We start from the raw sequence: 21127 nt of genomic DNA, 5'->3' as shown, positions 1-21127 counted from the left end.
CTAAAAGACAACAACTGTTCCTAATTTAGTAGAACCGGGACCCTAAATGGAGCTACTCCAAGCTTCAAAACCTACCAAAGTGATCCAGTGGTGGGAAGGAGGTGAAGGGTTTTGGATGAAGCCTGAACAACCTCTGTGGGGTTGTTAGCTGAGACCGGGTGAGCCCCTGTGCACAGATGATCACACTTTCTGTGAGGCGCCTGTGCCATGCAAGATGAATTTACTGCACTGTTCTCATGGCACGCAGAGGAAATATGTTTATTTTTGTCTTTGAAAAGAAGAGAGGCTCGAGTAGTAAAATATGTCCATTGCATGCCGTGCAGAGACTGGAATAATGTGTTAGTGCCAGGCACCAAGAGAAAACAACTGTGTTAAAGTTAAAAAAGATGGACAAATCGGCCTTAAACCAAGACCATTAAAATCGACACAGTCAGGCCGAGTTACTGACCCTTAGGCGTAAAGTGAAGATGCAAAACCCAAATGCTGGTTAACAGCTGACACCTGTCAACTGAGGTGAGTGCAAGTATGGCGTGAGTGTCGACTGTGAGACGGGCACATTGAACTGACAGCTGGTAAGAATGCAGTTTCCAGTACTGTGACAAGGTGACATCAGTTCTCACTGGCGGAGACCTCGAGACAGGTGGGTGCAAGACGAAGACCATTTTTAGACCATAGTATTAAAAAAACACTGTTAAAAGGGCTCCCAAAGGGAGAATGAGAAGAAAGAGATCAAGGCCTCCTACATCTGTGCGTAAGTGCCAACACTGGTGTGCTTCTTAGCTTGTAGCATCAGTGTCACAGGTCCCATGGCAGCTTCACATGTCGCATGGCAGCCAGAAAATAAATGACATCTGTTCTAATCACCCCCAACTTCATTTTGAGGCTCCAAAAGTTTCCTATATAAGTGGGGTTTGGGGGGAGGGGGGGGTCCTAAAACATGATTTTAATCTTCATTGTTCTGGATCATCTTGTTGTTGATATGGGCTAAAGACCATAGAGGAAAAGACAGATCAGACCCAGGGGGATTTGACGAAAAATTGTACCAATCCACGCGTTTCGGACTCATTGGGTACTTACCTGATCTTCTTCTGTTCTTCCAGCGGCCACGCTGGGCTGGGCCAATTGTCCCCACAGACACTCAGAGTTTGTTAACAGGGACGATGGCAGCGAAGTTCAAAATAGCAAAGTCCATTAACATAAGACACGGTTTCCAAGTAATTCGAGTTTTCGACTGCTGCTTTTCATTTTGTGTCCTCTGTGCTTTTTAAAGATTTGGCTCACATGGTCTTTGGCCATGAAAGTTATATAATGCTTCTGTTTTCCACTGCACAGTGGAATTTATTGTCGAAAAAAAAATTCCTTTCAAAAACTACAAATGTCTCGGCATCAAGCTGGCATGCGAGGTTAACAAACTGGGACAGTCTGAACTGAAATTAGAATTCAGAAGCCTTTTTTTCAATTAATAGGAGGTCTTCTTCGTCTGATGGTATTTAAGTAAGGAAAAATGCTGGTTTTGTTTTGCTAACACGACAATAGTACTGAGCAAACATTTAATCACAGCATATGTGGATTTTTTTCTTGGAGTAAGCAGGTGGGGGGAGGAGGCCTTAATGAGGTAAAACGTCTGTGTTGAATGAGTGCGCTGCCTGCCAGTCAAACATTTATTTCGAGTAAAAGTAGTTCACAAAAGGAAAAACATAAATAACGGGAGAATTGTGAATTTGGAAGAGGCGGTAATGTACTGGTACCTGCGAGGAGCCGGTTTAGAATGAATATTTTTTGTGTTTCCGTCGACAAAGGAGTCAAGTGCCACTAAGGTGTGTGAAGTTGGGCATTTTAACAGCAACCGCTGGTGGAGGGTCTTCCACTGATTAGGAGAGGGGCCACAGGAAGCTGGGCTCATACGAGGGCAGTCTATAAAAACATTTTCGGGTGCTTCGCCTTCTCAAAGACTACTCACCCTCTGCTCCATTCTCCAAGGTTTACTTTTGTCTGACTCAGACCCAGCCTGGCTAACCTTACAGAAGTCCCATGGATTCATGGGGATTACTTGAGGGTATTTCTCGAGTCAGGTCTATTAGTGTTTGTATCTCTTTGACAGGTGGGCCTTCACTGCTCCGGGTTTATTTAGTCTACAAAGAAAACATTACTTAGTACCATCCATCATTCTGTGTTTTCTTCTGTTGTAAACGGATATGTTAAGTCTAACCCGCCCATCTTGTGTTGTGGTCAGACTACAGCAACTCGTTTTCGCAAGAATTTAATTTAGGTGTTTGATGTGGGGGTGACTGTACCTGGGGTGACGTAGCATTACATCAACCTGAAAAACACAGAGCACCTGGACACAGACCTCAACTGCGTTCCGTTGCAAGAGGTGTGCAAGTTGCTCCTTCATCTCCCAGCCATGCAATGTCACCCAGGGTAAGCAAGTTCACATTGCGAAATAACATATGCGCCTTCAAAAGGTATAGGGTAGCAAGCTGCTGAAAATACAACCATTGGGCTAGGAAATGGGAAAGTGCAACAGACAAAAACGTTCTTGCCAATAGTTCCAGTAATCCTTGCACCTCTCCTGACTTTATCCACTGCTGTGACCTGGTCAGACACCCCTCACAAACTGCCTGCAATAGTTGTTCACCATGACAATTAATCACTCTCTTGGAGAGGAAAAAACAGACTAGCCTGGCTCAGTCGACTGGCCAAGCTCCAATTGTCCAAGAAAAACAAGCCTCTGCCCTCTCCGCCATCACAGTACTGGGTGTCTGGACTCCAATTTCTTGGAGGTGGTTTACATCAAGACACATGCCACTGACGGCAGGTCTAGGGAATGCTTGGCCAATCGGAACATGTTGGCAGAAGCGAGTGGATGCTCTGGCTCAAAATCTTGATGGGAAATTGACGGCTATAGATCCAGCGCCATTCAGGTGTTCCGAACTTGAGTTCCAGATCTCTGGAGGCTGCCAGCACTAAATGTCCCTGAAGCAGCTTTCTCAGACACTTACTACAAGGCCCTGAGCACTGAAAGCACAGTCATGGCCAACCAGACCTGGAATTCTATAGGAAAGCCTTTAGAAGCATGCTTAGGGCTCCCCGGTTGCCTCTGTCCTCACAGGAGCCTAAGCATCTAGCAAAATGAGTAGCCCTCAGCTCTCCCTCACTCTAATAAAACAAAACAAAAAAATACAAGACGTGGCAGCTTCTCTACCATTTTCTTTTTTATACACTGTCTCTACATCTAAAGTTTCATCAGGACATGGTGTCCCGAGGGCTAGTCTCTTACCCCATACTGTTCAGCTTGTAACTCAGACTGTACATCCTAATATTTGTTATGCGTTTGCTGATAACTCTAGAACCACACTACAGTGTGACAAAAACAGCCCCCTTGCATACCCTTCTCCATCTCAACACAGCAATAAATGAGGGATCTTCCTTTGGCACACACCTCACTGCCAATCCAGCAACCCCAGTTTGGGATATTGGCTTCATATTGGATCAGACCTCCGTACTCCCTCTACAAATAACCTTCAAAGTGAGTAACATTCTACCACCTCAAAATCATTAAAGGTTTCACTCCTTTCTCATCTTCCCCCACTGGAGGACTGTCAATGCCATTCTGATCCGCTGCCTGAACTACAACTTGTACATGTCCTGGCCTGCAGCGCAGGTGATCAGGGCTAGTCATCCCTCCCTCACCTTCATCTTTTCAATTCCATCACTCTAATCCTCAAGGTCCTGCTTTGGATCCTGTTGTACAAGAAAGACAAATTCAAGTCGCTCAGCTTTGCCCATGGGGTCCACTGTGGCCAGGACAAGTCGCTCCTCTACAACAAATTCTACCCCTATGATCCCACATGATTTTTTTTACTTTCAAAATCTATGCCCCTCTGGTCGAGCCACAAAGTGAACAGAGGTGAATGTTCTTTCTGTGCTTGATGCCTTGTTTTGAAATTCTCTCCCATCCCATTACTTCACCAGACTGATCTCGAGTACAAACCATTCAAGAATGTCAAGCCTTTGAATATGCAGCTTTTATTGCAGTCACTGAGTAGTCCACCCCCAAGCGGCACTATTCAGACATTTTCCCAAAGAAAATAATATGAGACTATGAATGATAATTCATTTGTCCACAGTGTGCATATTAAGGACATAGGTAATCCTGCTACTGAGATGGGATGTTAAGAGGAGCACACAATTGGTGTGGAGAGATGTGAAGATGGGATCTGAGAGTCCAATTAGATCCTAGTTTGGAGACCCCGGTAAAGAGATGCATGCAAATGAAAATGGTTCCCAACCTGATCGAACATGCCCTCTTAGAGACTGCACAAAAATGCAGCTTAACCTGAACTGCGTCAGTCGTACTCCTGAACGTGAAGCCTAGTTGCATATCCAAAATGCCCCATGACACTGACATAGCAGGCATCTAAGGTGCACCACCCAACTGAGAAACGGACAACAATCATCTTTTAAACAACACAAGTTTCACAGCAAATTCATCTTATATCGCGGGAATTCACTCTAACATGTCTACACACACACACACACACACACACACACACACACACACACACACACACTGTCTCTCTCCCTCCCACCCTCAACAAGGCAAAACATCACTGCTGATCATTTGACAAACATGTCGTCGCTTAAACCTGCTAGTCAAGTCAGAATAGACTGGTCCAAAAAACTGGCATTTTGACACTACTACACTGATGATTCTCAAAGATGCCAACAGGCTTATAGACCATGGTATCAATGGAAGGGAAACCTGCCACAAACCCAGAATCCCATCAATAAGAATGACTTAGTCACATTGAGGGACACAACAGGATGATCATCGATGTAACAAAGGATGAAAATAAACATCTAAACCCGGCCCTAAAGGCAGGCACAGTATGTGCCACATTCGGTAACATGTTGCAGCTAACAAGAAGAAATCGGACTGCAACCATGTTTGCAACCATCTGACCAATGGCACTATGTTGAGTTCATTTCGCAGTAGGTAACAGAAAAAAATCGTGGATTTGTTTTTTTTTTTTGTGCCAAGTTCAATGCTGGAGCTTTTTCATTTTATCTGTACATCTCAGTGTTCATCCCTTACCAGATATAGGAGATTACCAAGATGCATTACCTTTTTAAAGGTAATAACTGGCCGACTTCAGCGACTTCTGCATTTCTTTCTTTTCAAAACACGAAAAATTAACAAGCAGTTGTTGTGCACAAATGTATCATACCAAGGTGCAATTGGTCTTTGTAGTATTATCTCATGTTCTGTATACTCTTTTTTTTGTGGGGGGGGGAGCAAAATAAGAAGAAAAATCGAACACCTTGAGTTCTGAAAGCCCACACAAGTCTCAATGAGGAACGTTTATTTGTCTATTTTTTTCGCAATTATCCTATTTGCTGTTTACACAAAATCTAAATAAATCTAAACAAAATATGAAAAATTGTGTACAAAAAATGGCTGCATTTCTAATTGTATTACTGTTATCCCTAGCATCTTCTGATAAGAAGGATTTCCATTGATATAACCTGTCTGAGAACCAACCACAAACCCGAGCCAATACTAGAGAACGAGCTCACCGTTTGTTTTTACTGCTCAATCACCACTTAGCAGTGCAAAGAAAATAAGATACCAGGGAACGCAATAGATTCGTGAAAGGTACATCATACCCTGTACAGCAGAGTAATTCAACTGCTTACCTCTAGGAACTGGGAATAAGCAGGGAGGACATTACTCAACTTCCCTTCTCACGGACAAATATTACCGTACTTACGGGATCAACTATCAGAGGGCGGGAGACCAGAAAGAAATCCATGAGAACAATCATTTCTCTAGTCCATTTTTCATCAAATATCCAAATTTAAGGGTAATCACCCACCTAAAAATGTTTCACAAAACTATGCATTACCGGAAAGATCTAACCTTTGGGGTCCAGTACGCGGGCACTTATAGTGCGGGCCCAGATGATTTGTAGCCATCATGTTATAGGAAGTACAGATCGTATTAAAACACGTTCCTCATCTTGGATCCAAAAAGTCTCTCAAATCTACAACTAACAACAAGAGCCACCTCGCGCTGCATTCTTCGCCCAAGTAAAATGGCATCTGCTCTGTATGGGGTTACAAAAGCCACAAGACAGGGTGGTTTACGACTCATATTTTTACTTCATCCACAAGTGACAAGCCTGTAGCACGTGTCGAGGAGAGCAAAGCATCTAGAGAAAGTCAGACACTTCTTGCAGCAAGACCATACAGTACATTATCAAACCACAGACATGCTGGGGTTTAAGAATGTATCACCTGCATTGGTTACCAAAGGTTGTCACGTCCATGGCTCCACAAGAGTTACAGCACTCTGCCGCATTAAAACAAGTGCTGTAAATTATAACTCCCTATTTTTTCTTTTTAAATTCCATATAAGCAGACTGTAAATGGTGGCTAAGTGCACCGATGGCATGGAAAGTTAAATGTCATATGTGGAATGTAGTATGTGTTTACACCACCCACGTGCATGACAAACATATGTGCCAGGAGCAGCAAAGAGCTCTAGCTGGGTAGCAGTTTAAATGCACTGCAATAACACATGGCAGGGAAAAATGCCTTTGCCATGTACGAAAGATAATTTTAATATATTTATACGTTACCCAAAAAGTGTGGCTTTCAAGTCTGCAGGGCAAGATGACGATATATAAGGCATAAAGTACCCACTACTGTACATTAAAAGGATATTGAAAGTCACCAAGGCGTTCCATAACCATACAGATGAACGTGGCCAAAAGTGGTGTTCCTTTATAAGGTTAGGGAAATCTAAGGGGACTTGCAATATCATTATCATGTACACCAAGGGGTACTTTATCCCATATAACATGGTCACACCATCACCTTTCTCACAATCTATTTGAAACCATGGTGAATAGCTTTCTCATATGAAAGAGTGAGCATGCTTGGAAACATCAAGAATAAAAATAAAACCTCTAGTGCAAAATTAAACACATCAAGAACCTGCTAGATATTTGTTGAAAACAGATATTAGAAACAGTTCTATACAAGTAAGCTTTAAAAATAAAAATATAAAAAAAAGCTGGTGTAGCTCAGAATGCGAAAAAACATGCAGAAATATTCTAGCTTTTAACTTTCTAAGGAGTACAAAAAAAAAAAACACGCTCTCCCTGTTTATCATTGTAAGCTAGAAAAATTTAGCAAAAGAAAGAAAAGCAATGTTGCAATTTTTTGTTGCTTTAAACAGCTGATTCAATTTTGCTCTGTGACCTCTGACCTCCCTTTGACCTGAGTTGCTTGCTCGGGCAGCAGGCATTGTGACAGAAGAACTCTACTGTAATAACTTATTATAGTCACGTTTTGACGTCTTTTATTTATCTCTCTCCAGGTGCATCACAAGACGCATATTATACAGAAATTGGAGACTAACATTTATACTGGGATTACAGAATCCTATGTATTATACAAAAATGGGCCACACTACATATTGGGGTTAGTGTGCCCCTACAGCGAAATAAAGCCTAAAGCTATTTTACTAAATAGACTAGGCTTTTTCAGCCAAAGTGGGATTAAACTCTTTGTTTTCCTCTTTCGCTTAGGAAAGGGATAACAAAAAAAAATGCTTCAAAGTTATATCCTGCATAGTTTTTAAAATCTGTATTAATGGTAAAATCAGATTTTTGTTAACTTAAGCAGAGCAGCAACTTTGTAAAAACGTACTTTAGGTTGCCTGGGCCTACACTGCCTTAAAACCAGTTCTGCCACATCACATGTTTAAAGCTATAATACACATCTTTGGCTGGGAGAGTCAACAACCCTGGCTCAGAGGACAAAGACTTGCCTCTGGGACGATGAAAGGCCAGTGGGTGACCACTTAGCAGAGAGTAGCTGTCTGGAAGTGGATACGGTGAATCAGTAGAACAAAGGACAACATTAGCACTTCCTTTTCTGACTTGGAGATGCTAGGGAGGGATTCGCCTATTAAACCCCAGGACTTTCCAAGAGAGCCAGGCCTCAGCCACAGCAGGAGGGGAAACCAGTTTTGACCATGTCAGCTAGGGGAATGGCTACAAACCTGATGGCAAGCCTGTCTGATAGCAGCTTGTTCCCACCATCTTGAAACAGGGGCCCCTGGGAAATTGTAAAATAGCTAGGCTTTGGTGGTAGAACAGCTACAATTATGGCCTGGAGCACAGATTACATCTGTCACCCCCACCACTACCTACTCAGAATATTCCTGGAAATGGGGAAAAGATCTACTTAAGAAGTTGGCACGGCCAAAAGAAAAACAAATCGCGGCTCTGGACTCCTGGCTCCCACTAGAGGACTCACACAAGGACTTAAGGACCCCGGAATCCGGCTGGCACAAAGGGATTGGAACTACTCTCCAAAAGTCAAGTGGCTGGCCTCCTGTTTATCCGCTTCATGTACACAAAAAGCTGACAGACTCATTCCAAGAGAGCCCAGCTGTCTAAAGAGGACTATACCCTGCAGGAGACAATGGTGCCAGAAGCTTGCCCTGAGGAGCTCGGGCTGCAGGAATGACCAGAAGAAGCTTTCCCAGTAGTTGGAGACTGGTCTGAAGGGAAGCCTTTGGCTGGGACAATCTGCTTGGTGTATCTGAGCCCGCTCCACTGAGAACAGCCTGGAATCAGACTAGGTCCCATCCAACATAAACATAACGTGTATTTGTAAAGCGCACGTTCACCTAGAAGGGTATCTTGGCGCTGAACTAGAGATGTTTATTATTACCCAACTCAATGGTATTCATTTTATTGACATTAGAAGGATGAAAGGCTGAGTGGACCTACCGGGATTCAAACCTGTGACCAGGAGGTCAAACACTGGACCCTACAGTGGATGCATTAGTCCACTATGCCACCTGACCTGGCATTAAACAGTTCCACTGACTTTTTTTCTATGTGTGTTCTTTCCTCCAAACTTAAAAAAAACACATATCTGGTTCCCCTTAACCTATTATTTGTATGATCTTGTTGTCTGTTTGTCCATTAACTTCTTCACTATCTTACTGAATTGTGTTGAAATTATTCGTACTGCTTGAACTTAGCACACACTTCCCTGGGTATTGCCTGATTATTGTGCCGTAACTACCAAGGGTTGAGCAAAGATTCTCACAGAACTGTGTTTTTACCTAACCAGAGTGGGTTTATTAAGTTGGTAGGGGTGCTCCCTCTCCCATTTTATAACCCCTTTTTTGACAATAGGCTGCAGATTGTCAAGGTTTAAGCTTGTTGTACATCAAATCCTTGTAGTCCTTCACAGAGATAGGGTGGTGGTATTTGCACACAAGATTTTACTGCTACAATTCCTTTTTATTTAATTTACCCTGTAATAAGAAGATATATCTAAAATTTTCTTTATGAGAGCCTGCTGTGGGAGATCAGAGGATGAACTGCACAACAAGAGTTGCAGGAAGGCTTTAGATAGGACGATAAAAACTAGCGTTTTATGCTACATTAGTTTATAAATTCCAAGTTTTCTTTTCTTCTATTCTACAGCCTCAGGCAGCAAGGGAGTATAGGCAAAATGGATAAGGCACTGAAAAATTATGTAGGGTCTGGAACCCTGGAACCTTGTTTCTTGGTTCGTCCTACAGTTTCGAGTAGCAGAATAAAAAAAATAGCAAACCACTGAAATCTGTGCACTGCCATACAGCTTGATGCAAAGGTTTTCACATACACAACAACTGGAATAGTAATCTTACCAATCCAGCAGCACAGTGGTATGAACTGATAACTCGTTCACCCGACAAAGTACATGTACATCTGCATGTTCGAACTACATTAAGGTGCTGCCTTGCATGAGGCAGGCTAAGCGTTCTAGTTGCTCATATGAAGACCTTGTCTTGGAGAACTGCAACTAAAGGGCAGGGGGTTACACTGAAGGAAAAACAATTGAAATACCAAATTCTGAGTATAAGAACATTAATTTCCCTACAACTGAATGATATACTTAAGATTCAAATGTACAGCAAACCAATTATACAAACAGCAACTTTCAAATCAGAGATGATCGTAGAGAAGGGTTGCTTTGGGACAGCACTGATGTCCGATAGGACCATGGCTGGACACAATAATCGTCAAACAGCATCTGCTTTGCCATTGATATTTTTGCTGAAAAGGCCAATGATCATCAGTCCAGACAAATAAATCCCAGAACAGGTCAACTACGGCGATTCCAATTTGACAACTGTGAGTGGACAGACTAATAACAAAGGACCACAAAAGCCACAAAGGAGTGTGCAGTGTCTCAATACCCTAGCAGCCTTCTGAAATCAAGCAAGCAGCATGTGAGGTTTAGAATGCAAGTTTGGTCAACTCATTAAGTCTTCTTTTCAGCCAGACAACTGCATCGATTTTTAGAAGAGCCAGCAGTTCCATCACTTAAGTTAGCGTACATACTGCTACCTCAACACTACAATCAATGGTCTTCAAACTTTCCGATGCCAAGGCCCCAAGCAATATCTTTTGAATCTGGGCCCCCTCAGACTTCAAAATGCAGGTGGGATTAAATGCGAGTCTACCTACAACCCAGCCTCCTCTCCTACCACTCGTTTACTGTATGCTTTCCTTTCACGCTGTACAGAGCTGCGCGGCTTTTTGGCTAGATTCACACTATAGAAATGCCATATACATACATGCAGTTAGTGTTGTGTGGGAGGAAGATTAATAAGCTGTTTGCACAACATGGATAGATAGCACTGGCGTGTGAGGGGTAAGGGACTAGGCCCTTAGATGCTGCCTTGCTCCCATTTCTTTTACTCCTCTTTTAATTAGCCTCCTCTTCTTCTTGTCAATGCACCTCCTGAGTGTCCCTCTCAGTTCACTGCGGTCTCATTTCAGAGCATACTTGTCATGTGCCATGCGCGCTTTCACTTTCCAAGCAGCCCGGGACAATGGCGGCTGCTTCTTTGAAGTGAAATAGGTCTTGCATTTACAAGAGTTTGAGCTATTGACCATGACTTTTATTTATGTGTTCGTTATCAAAACAGATAAATAAAAGGCATTGTCATTTACAATGCCAATAGCTTAAACTCTGGCAAATGTGAGATCTATTGCATTGCAAATGCTTATTTTTCTTACTGCCAGTCATCCATGTCCCTACCCCCTTCCTGTCAAATCCTCCACTCACATCAGTGACCAAGAGGCTGGTAGTGGCGGTGCATGATCAACCGCATGTTAGTGACTCTTCCCCGGCGCTCTAAGCACATTAGAGGGATGATGCGTCCATACAACCCATATCCAACAACGTTTCCCATGCTCCCCTTTCTGCAGTGTTGCCCTCTGTGCCTTTTGCTGAACTGGGACACTGCTACTACATTTTGGCTCCCACCAGTGCAAAAGTCACTTCTGGAAACCGCTAGTGCGTGAGATACGACCTCGGGTGCAAGCCAAAAGTACCGGAAAAAGAAGACCAGCGCAAGATGAATGCACAATGACTGTGATAAAGCGGTCTTGTGTGGGTTAAAGCGTGTTTTGAAATTCGCTTTATATGAAGTTGCACTTACTTGATAATCAGCTTCTAAAGAGAGGCATCAAGGTTGGGGCTTGTGCTGCCACACCTCCCGAGGGAGGCACCCCACAGTTTGAAGACCACTGGTATACATCAAGCATTTGCCCAATCGTCTTTGCCACTGCACCTCACCTTGTTACTTCAATCCCCATACCTGCCTTCAAGCGCCAAACAACAGAACTGAAACATTCAGGGAAAAATACTTAGCAATTTTCTCATACAATCCCAGAGTCTAACAAATGTTGTCAAGCTTGACAAAGGCTGCGTAGATGAAACAGGGGAGAGGAAAGGACAGAAAGTAAACCTCACTTTAAACCACACAACGCACACATGACTGTGCTTATTTCACCAATATGCCAGAGAAAAGAGAGACTAAAGTGGCATTCAATTGTATTTCTCCAGCAATGGTGATAATTTATTAGGGTACATAATGCCATTGCATTTACACATTTGCAGTGTACTTGCCTTCGTTGCGCTTTCTAGATTAAAAAACCTCCCTGTTTTCCTGAGTATTAGCGAACGTTAAGGTGTCCAAACATTTAATTAAAAATTAACTCAATATTTTGGGTGTGAATTTTTACAGTGTTGGGGCGGGGTAGCCTAAGAATATTATTTTTTAAATTTTTATATAGCAAACAAAAAAGTGCCATAAATACGAAGATGTTTTGAAATCCATGATCTGCGAGTTTCTTTGCTGAAGGACAGGATAGATGTGTCTATTAAAGACCAAACTAGCACTTGGTCCAGCTGTCTGTCAACTATAGTGCAAAAACCTTCGCAGAAAGCAGACATGATACCTACGTATTCTAAGCAGAATTTAAATAAAAGAACGGTAATATAATTGGGCTTTAGAACTTAATCCCATTGTTTCATTGATCCTTGAAGGTTGTGTACTGTTCCCTAAAGTACAGAATCCTTTGAGGGGGAAAGGACCGAAAACTGGAAAATCATTTTAGGGTCAACCAAATGCAGTCACGTGTATGCAGCCTTAACACATTTAAAATTAAAAAGTGCTGATCTTAATATTGAAATTCAACAAGCAACACATAGAATTCTAAACTCGAAGCATTCTTTAATTTTGCCATTTAATATTTGTTACTATAACCTTCTAATTTCCGCCTGATTGATATGTACACCCGAATCTTGTGTCATAGTGTCAGAAAATATTTGCAGTACACCTAAACAGCTAATAACGTATATAAATATAGTTTCAAGAGATGTTAAAAAATACCTCTGAACTAAACACCAAATAGAGGGATAGAGCAATGCTTTAAACATTAGAATTGCTTTATTAGGACTGCAAAAAAGCCTTATGAACATTATTCATATGTAAATAACATTATATTTAAATATGGAGATTCATGAATTGCTCATCAAGGGATTTTACCAATGCCCTCCATTTGTCTGTGCTTTGACATCATTGACGTCATTCAAGACGTGGCTTTTTAGAAACTAGCTTTCTTGGCATATTATGTTGAACTGGAAAGCGCCAAGACACCCACGGGTATAAGTGCGCTATATAAATTGCAATAACATAACATGGTACATTATGGGGTTAGATTGATGCTTTAGGCTGATATATCAAAAATGAAAAACACAAACACTAAAAATGTCATTTTACCTCGGAAATGGGCTGTCCTTGCTGTATCAAATCCAATTCCTGGGGCCTGCCCATCTTATCAATATCCAAAGAGTCCATGCTTGAGGCTGCTGAGGTGATGCTTGAGCGAGACGAGTTACTAACAGAGCGTAAATCGCTGTCACTCACAGTGCCAGCAGATGCTGTCCTCCGGTGGTGGCTTGTCACCACAGGTTTGGGGTCTTCCATTATTGACTGCCGGGCCGCTTCATCCATGCTAAGAGAGGCCTGCTCCAACTGGGCAGTGATGTCATCCAAAGAAAAATTGGCATGTGAAGGCTTTGACACCCTGCCAGATGAAGATGGTAGTCCTTTCATGCTACTCGACTTTGACGCCACACGACCACCAACGGGCTTGGTGGATAGCTTTCTCTCAGAGGATTGAGACTTGGCGGTGTTCCTTGCCGACTGTGAGCCAATGCTGCTAAGTTCTTGCTCTATGGAGCAAAGATCTGCCATAAGTGCATCAAGATCCACCGTCTCCCCTTGATTTAGGGCCTCTGCAAAGAATAAAGAGTGTTATAACTTGACCAAAAAAAAAATCATGTTTCTTTAAGTTTGGCATCCCCAAGGCACACAACAGTGTTTTACTGTCTTGTCTACGTTAAGACATTTGTCTAATATGAATAAAAACACAGGCAGAACCCTGCCACACCGGATAGCACACTAGGGGTTATAGGAATCCAGGAAAACTAGACTTCGTCTATACTGAACGCCATATGCTGAGACTCACTTCAGGATGGTGAGCAAAAGAGACTTTACTCTAGTGCTTCTACATGGACGCTAGATGGGGGGGAACAGAAAGCAACATAACTGGAAAGAATGAATCTAACATGCCCTGGTGATGGGATATTGCCACAGCAACCACCTACCCTCTTCCAGGTACAAGGTAACATGCAAACAGTGTCTACTCTTCCCAGCCGTTCTACTCTGGGTAGAACGGATTAGCCGAGGAGACAGTATTAAGGGAAATCCTAATAATTATGACACGGACATTTAAAAACATGAGTTGATAAATCTGAATCCCACTCTGGAAAGTGGCAAAACATCCCACGTTTTTGGCATACCATTCAGGTTGTACATGGAGAAGCGATATGAGAAATTGGCCAGGTTCCTTTCTTGACAAAGAGGAGATCGCTTCACTGGTTCCTCGGGCTTCTCCGTATCTAGACTCTAATAGAGAAGAGGGGGGAAGCAAATAGTTCCTTAGCTGAAAAGATACACCATGATTAAAGGAAAAAAACACTCAAAACTTACGATACACAACATTTAATAATCTGTGTCAACGATCACAATTAAAACCATATCACAATACCAAGGATCGAGTACCATATAGCCACAGCCAAGAGCCAAAATGGTCTTGAATATTAGAAACCTAAACATATTAATTATCCATCAAAGCACCGACTAATTTCTTTAGAAAAGAACAAGACAGCTGTTTAAACCAATTCTGCGATATAGAACGGAAGCCATCCTTTCACCGATTCACAAAATGTGAATCTGTTCATGTGATCCCTACCCTGCCACCAACTTCCCTGTTTCATTCCACCACCTTTATCACTGTGTCGCAATGAAACAATGGTGTTTATTTTTCTTTTATGGTCCTCCACATCTTCGTGAACTGTGCATACCTTATTTTCAATTACATTACTAGATTCCCATACAGTTGGCTTGCAACTGAGCCTTTTTACAATGAACTGGAACGAGCGCCTTCACAGCCACGCTAAGATAAAGAGCTTCCAACGGCGATTATTTTCCCCTGTGGCTCCTATGAGGTCGTCAAAAACTAACATATATACAACTGCAGCGCCGCGAGCAGGTCTCCTAAACATGCCTGCATCTTCTCACACTTTCAAAACATTTCCATGCTCACAAGAAAGTCGCTGGAGATATTTCTTGAAGTATATTCAATCTTCTAATCCCACAAATTGCAAAGATGTTTGTACAATAATGGGGAATAGATGTTGCTTTCTCTATTTCACAATTACATACTTCAAACGGGTTCACCTACTTTGCCTTTTACTGTATCCATACAAGCACCGACTTTTCGTGTAACATGTTGATCGAGACCGAACAAATTACAGCCGTGCAACAAATGTGTTATAAAAAAATCAAAAGTAACGTGATTTATAATACCGGTCAATATTTTATAGTGGCTCTCGCACAGATAAAACACATCATTCAAAGCAGCGGAATTAACCACCAGAATCGGACCATATGAAATAAGTAATAAAAATATATGGGTTTTGGCCTATACAGGTACGCACTAGAGCACAGCTAGCTGTTCAAAACATTTTCACATAATATCCTGCAGTATCTAGCACTTCTTAGGAGAAAGACAATCCCCAGGATTGTAACTTGAAATATTAAAATCAAATTCTAAACATCTTAAGAACTTTATTGGCAGGCAGCCGATCATATCCACTCCGTAACTGGCTGGGCAGAGAGTTTGAGACAAAAGGAATCTTGCCTACCAGACAGCGAAATCTGGTCATGAAAAGACCTATTGTCCGCTTGCAGCAGGCTTAGAGACCGCACAATGTTTACTAATGGTCTGCTTTATGGTCACTTATTTGCTCGCTTTATATTTGTTAGCTTGTGTGGGCACTCGTTCCGTTTCTTGGGTTACCCCCTGCCCTTGAGCGCAGCCGCTATACTTGTCATTCCAGTGCTTACGTCTCAGGCACTGCCTTTTTTTTCTTATTGATTAAGCAGTCCAAAAGAGTGCATGTGTTTTCCAGTTATCTCTCTTGTGTACCTCTCTTCCCCCACTGCTGCCTCCCTCTACATTGCTCTCGCTCACTTATATGCTTCTTCCCTCCATGTTGCGCTCGCCCTTGTGTGTTTCTCCCTCACATTGGTTCCTCCCACACGTGCTTCTCCCCCTACCACCCACCTACTTCCAAATGCTGCCTCCTCCTACTCTCTGATGCTGGCCACTACCCCTAACCGCTTTTTTTAGATGTATTTATTCCTTTTTTTGTGGAGGAACAAGAAGCAGATTGCTGCCGGCTGTAGTCCTTGGAACACATTTTGTGCTCTAGCACAATGACCAGTGTGGGGGTCCACTCCAGCAAGACACATAAATCAACCCCAGGACAGTAAACCAATAATGAAAGTCTATATTTTGTTTGACTCTGCAGTCCTCCCTTTTGATGGACTGGCCAGGAGGCCAACTAAAAATAGGGCACATACCAGCATTTGTTACTGCCTGCACAAAAACAGTTATTTAATCTAGCGCTGGATCCCGTGAGATCTCTCCGCTCCTTCACTTGCCTATCCTGTGTTCTGAAACCTTTGCAAATCATGCTCCAAACTTACAGTATTTTACACGCGGTCATCCTAGTCCCATTCAGTTTCCGCTTTAAGTTGCGGAAATACTTCTGTACATAGTCTGCATAAAGTATTACTAGTTTTTTGGTACTCCTACAGATCAGTTTTACTACTTTTTGTACTCCCACATTATCAGGTAATGTCTTTCAAGATTGGTAACTGCTGGATGTGAGAACAAGGCCTGTGGAGGGGTCATCAAGATTTCCTTTACCAGACACTCTACATCATCTGCACCTTATTTAAAGCTTTCCTCGTCATATTGCCTGCCTGCTAATATTCCTGATAACTGTTGTTTCTATCTCTGTTTATGTTTCTCCCTATTCCTCCTGCACCCCCCCCCCCCCCTCATAAAGGTGAGGCGGGTGTCTACACCAAACCAAAGCCTGAACCTATCGCCAGCTGTGGCACAGTTCAGTTCCAGGCAGGCGTGCATGCACTCCATCAGAATGTCCTACCTGGGTAAGCTTGTCCAGTTCACCCAGCCATGCCCCAAACATCTTGTCCAGATCCTGGTCTTCTTTATCGCTGTCCTCCTCGGCGCCATGGTCCAGCTCTTCATCAGATAACTGTTCCATCTGAAACACAACGGAAGAACGTGGTTAGAGTTTTCAACAATGAAAGAGGGTTCGATGTTATGGGTCGAGTCTGAAGATTTTTAAATACAGTACTTGTTTTAGAGTCATATGTTGCTGAAGTTGCTACTGAAAGACATTTCTGTAATATGCATGCATAAGAATACTCAAGAAAGCTTCATTATATCTGTGGTATAGAACAATCTCCTTGGATTGATGAAAAATAAGCAACACGTAATCCAATGACTACGGAAACACCCTCTACGCCGGAACCACAGCCAAGCTACAGAAAAGACTACAAAGCATCCAGAACGCCTCCGCCCGACTCATCCTGGACATCCCTCGATGCAGCCACATCTCCGGCCACCTGAGGAACCTGCACTGGCACCCCGTCAACAAGAGGATCACGTTCAGGCTCCTCACCCACGCACACAAGTCTCTCCACAACCTGGGCCCCAAGTACCTCAACGACCGCCTGACCTTCCACACGCCCACCCGCCAGCTACGGTCCGCTAGCCTCGCCCTCGCCGCCGTACCACGCATCCGAAGAGCCACCGCCGGAGGCAGATCCTTCTCCTACCTGGCGGCCAAGACATGGAACTCCCTCCCCATCCACCTTCGGCTGACCCAGGACCACCTCGCCTTCAGGAGACAACTCAAGACCTGGCTGTTCGAGCAGTAGCGGCCCCCTTCCCCCAAGCGCCTTGAGACCCTTCCGGGTGAGTAGCGCGCTATACAAGTGTTATGATTGATTGATTGATTGATTGAATGAGTAGTCATTTTATAGAGAACAATCAAAAGAGCTCTAAAGGCGTTCATAGACCCTAAAGTAAAAAGTAAAATTTAAGTTAACACTGCGTCTTAACAAGTCATTACTGTGAAGTGTGGGAGCAATGAGTTTGTCAAACTTCTGAATTCTCTAAACTCCCCCCCAAAAATATTTGTGTACACAGCTGACTTGCTTGGTTCATATCTGTTTCTACCAAACACCTGGACATACAAAAAAAAATATTGCTCCCCGCTAACCCCCAGAATTTAAGAAAGCCCCTCCCTGGCGCACCCTCCCTTCAAACAAATGTACTTGTGAAGAGCAAGTTACATTGTTGCCACTGTCAATTGTGTTGTAGGATATTATGAAGAACTGATGGACATGACTACTGGGTATGAAAGGTGGTGAAGAAAAAAACCAGTTAAAAAAAAAACATTTAAATAACACTTCTTAGCCTCTCACTCTCATCTAGTGATTAAAAACTGGAATCTTCCGTACACACATTTTCCCACGACAAAAACAATGTAATAACACATTCTTCTTCCATACCATTCAAGAACATGTATAGCTATAATCGACGAAAGGATAAGCTGATGAAAACTTTTTAAGCTCACTTATTTGTACTGGTTGCACATGGAGTAAAATTGCTAGGTCTCCTCCGAATCTTGATGATCTAAAAAAGGCAAACCTATGTGCTGGCAACCACTGTATAAGCGTCAAGTAACACAAAATATATAAAACGGCCATCATGCATATGTTTTATAAGACTGCCCTTCATGTATGGAGCATACCATGATGTCTCTGCAATGGTTTAAAGTGTCTTATGTTATTTGGAGACATCCACTGGAATGGTGACATTGGCCTTAGTTTGGCAGAAGACGCTTACATCCATCCAAGGGAAGGAGAATGTTAAAATGGAGTGGCAGGCTACAGATATGTGCCAAGGAACAATCAAAGGTCTAACCCACTCAAGGGGTGTGGCTGCTGTAGGCTTAGCGCAGCTGAGAGGCCAAGTGCCCACGGTGAGTACACACAATAAGTGGTGAATTCCATTCGTAACCTAACATTTATACTACTGGACTACTCAGTTGCTAGTGGTAAATGATTGGGCCTTTGCGATACTTGAGGAACACTGTCTATTAGCGGATAGGAGAGCGATGGAGCTGATAGACTGTTTGGGCCACCTCTATGGGTTGGGTGGCACAACTCATATGCCAACTCCGACAGCTGTGGTGGTGCAGATCTGGCAAAGGGCAACAACCGTATTGGGGTGGAAGGTGATGTTAGAGACATCCCTCTGGGAATCAGAGACAATGCAGAGACTGCACGCAGTCGAGGGAGATGAAAAATTGGATCTCATTGGCATCTCAAAGCTGGGGACATGTGGCGCGATGGCGAAAATCCCATTTGCGGAACTCCAGCAACAATTTGAGTTGACAGGGGGCCCATTACTCATCTACCTGCAAGTGCTACATATACTCTGGGGCTAAAACCTTTACTAAACGAGGTGGCTGAGGAGACACTTCTGGAATTTAGACTTCTATGCTCCCCGCCCCATTAACATTAAATTTCCAAAATCTTTGCCATCCTTCTTGACATCCGTCTACCCCCCTCGACACACTGTGGAGCAAATGGGAATGTGAGCTGGGAGCCTTGGAAGATTGGAAGAGACCGGTCGCTATCCCAGGGAGATGGTTATATGGGGAGGGTCCCGGCTAATACCACTGAAAATTCTTTACCGGGCATACTTCACAAGGACATGCCTGTTTGCAATGGGGAGGTCCGGGGATGACTTGTGCTTAAGGGGGATTCAACAGAAGAAGTCCCTCATACTCACTCTGTGGGATTCCCCTGCGGTAAGAGATTACTGGGGTAAGATAAATGGCCAGATATCCCAGGTCATCGATTGTACTCTGGTCCTGAAGCCACACTTGGTGATGCAGGGCATCTGAGGGAAATTCATCCAGAACAGGCACGCCCTATTATTCTGTAACGTGGCATTGATGGTGGCACAAACAGACATAATCTAGTACTGTAGGGCTGCCACAATCTCAAAAGTGGCTGATTGGGAGATGAATGTGGACTGGTCTCTGAGGTCCGAAATCTGGTTTACTAAGCCTGCGGCAGACCTCTGCAAATTTGAGAAAGTGTGGGGTTCATGGCGGAATTTGAGGGAAGGTATGGAGTGAGGGGTGCCCCAGCTATTGTATGGGGCCAAGTACCCATTTCTGGAGTGACCCTTATATGGGGTCTCGCCCCTCTGGACTCTTACATATGTATTGCAGACAGATCAAAATATACCATGATAACGTAAAAGCGAGGTGGCGCAGGACTATGTGGCTTTTCAGCTTAGGTTTTGCTACCTGTTTGTTTACGCCTAATAAACAGATTTATACAAAAAAAAGTGGCAAATTGGTGGACTAACTCCCCCCTCCCAATATGACGGTTGTTTGGAGAGGACAAAGGACGAAAGAGTAAGCTAATAAGTGGGGATTGTCTAAAATGGGGGTGAGGTGCGAAAATTGAAACAGGGTGCAAATCCTACCAGCCGGTAACTGGCCCATTGCATTCCAAGGGGCCAAAGAGGGACCCAAAATGGGCAATGAAATCACCGCGCAGGCCACGGATTACTAAATCAACATGGAGCAAATCAGCTCTCGCACACGGTGGGACCACTGCAAAAGGCTCCTAACCACCCAGGTCCGTGACACGGAGACACTGCCATCTGTTTGGGACATCGAGTGCGGACATTTGTTCTTGTAGATAACCGACTTTTGAAGGCTTGGTGTCAAGCCACAGGGAGCATTAAAGATAACAGTGTGTGTGGCCACCAGCAGGATATCGGGTAGCGCTTAGCTGATGAAAGGCCCATAAACCAGGAGACGGCCTCACCGAGAGAGGCAGATGGCCCCCATGAGAAAGGAGAAAACACGCGCGTCAGTGCATAACCGATAAAAGCGAATGCTTATTTGGGTTGGACCTTTCACCTCGCGATATTTTAAACTTCAGAGATTTTAAGCTGTTTCTTCCAATTAAAAAATAATTTAAACCACGTTGAATTCTACAAAATGTGGCACACGACACTAACGATTTTCTAAGGATGCATCATTAATGATACACATTCCAACAACAACAACAAAAATCCCAGTACTTCCGGGTCCTGCAGGAGCGTACTTCCTGCGTCTCAATAAGAGTGAGCAAGAGAGAGCGTTAACGGGGATCGGCCTAAGTTAAGGGCGTAATGGTTCAAAGGGCAAAAATACCCTTGAGACCTCCATAAAA

At 43.3% G+C, this 21127-nt stretch overlaps 1 protein-coding gene across 5 annotated transcripts in view; it reads right to left on the bottom strand.

Moving 5' to 3' along the window:
- Positions 1-21127, bottom strand: part of RAPH1 (Ras association (RalGDS/AF-6) and pleckstrin homology domains 1) — a 375673-nt gene that overhangs the window by 175784 nt on the left and 178762 nt on the right. For 4 of the 5 annotated variants that reach the window (XM_085648932.1, XM_085648933.1, XM_085648934.1 and 1 more), the window contains exons 2-4: positions 16960-17079; positions 14239-14344; positions 13154-13671 (exon numbers count right to left, since the gene is read on the bottom strand). In XM_085648932.1, the coding sequence (XP_085505058.1) occupies positions 13154-13671; positions 14239-14344; positions 16960-17079 (744 nt within the window). Of the gene's footprint in view, positions 1-13153; positions 13672-14238; positions 14345-16959; positions 17150-21127 lie in introns of all 5 variants that reach the window. The other variant, XM_085648936.1, reaches the window with a different exon arrangement.

The sequence above is a fragment of the Triturus cristatus genome, chromosome 3_2, assembly GCF_964204655.1.
Source record: "Triturus cristatus chromosome 3_2, aTriCri1.1, whole genome shotgun sequence".
Taxonomy (NCBI): Eukaryota; Metazoa; Chordata; class Amphibia; order Caudata; family Salamandridae; genus Triturus; species Triturus cristatus.
The sequence above is the reverse complement of the archived record's forward strand: the minus strand, read 5'-3'. Positions and strand labels throughout refer to the sequence as shown.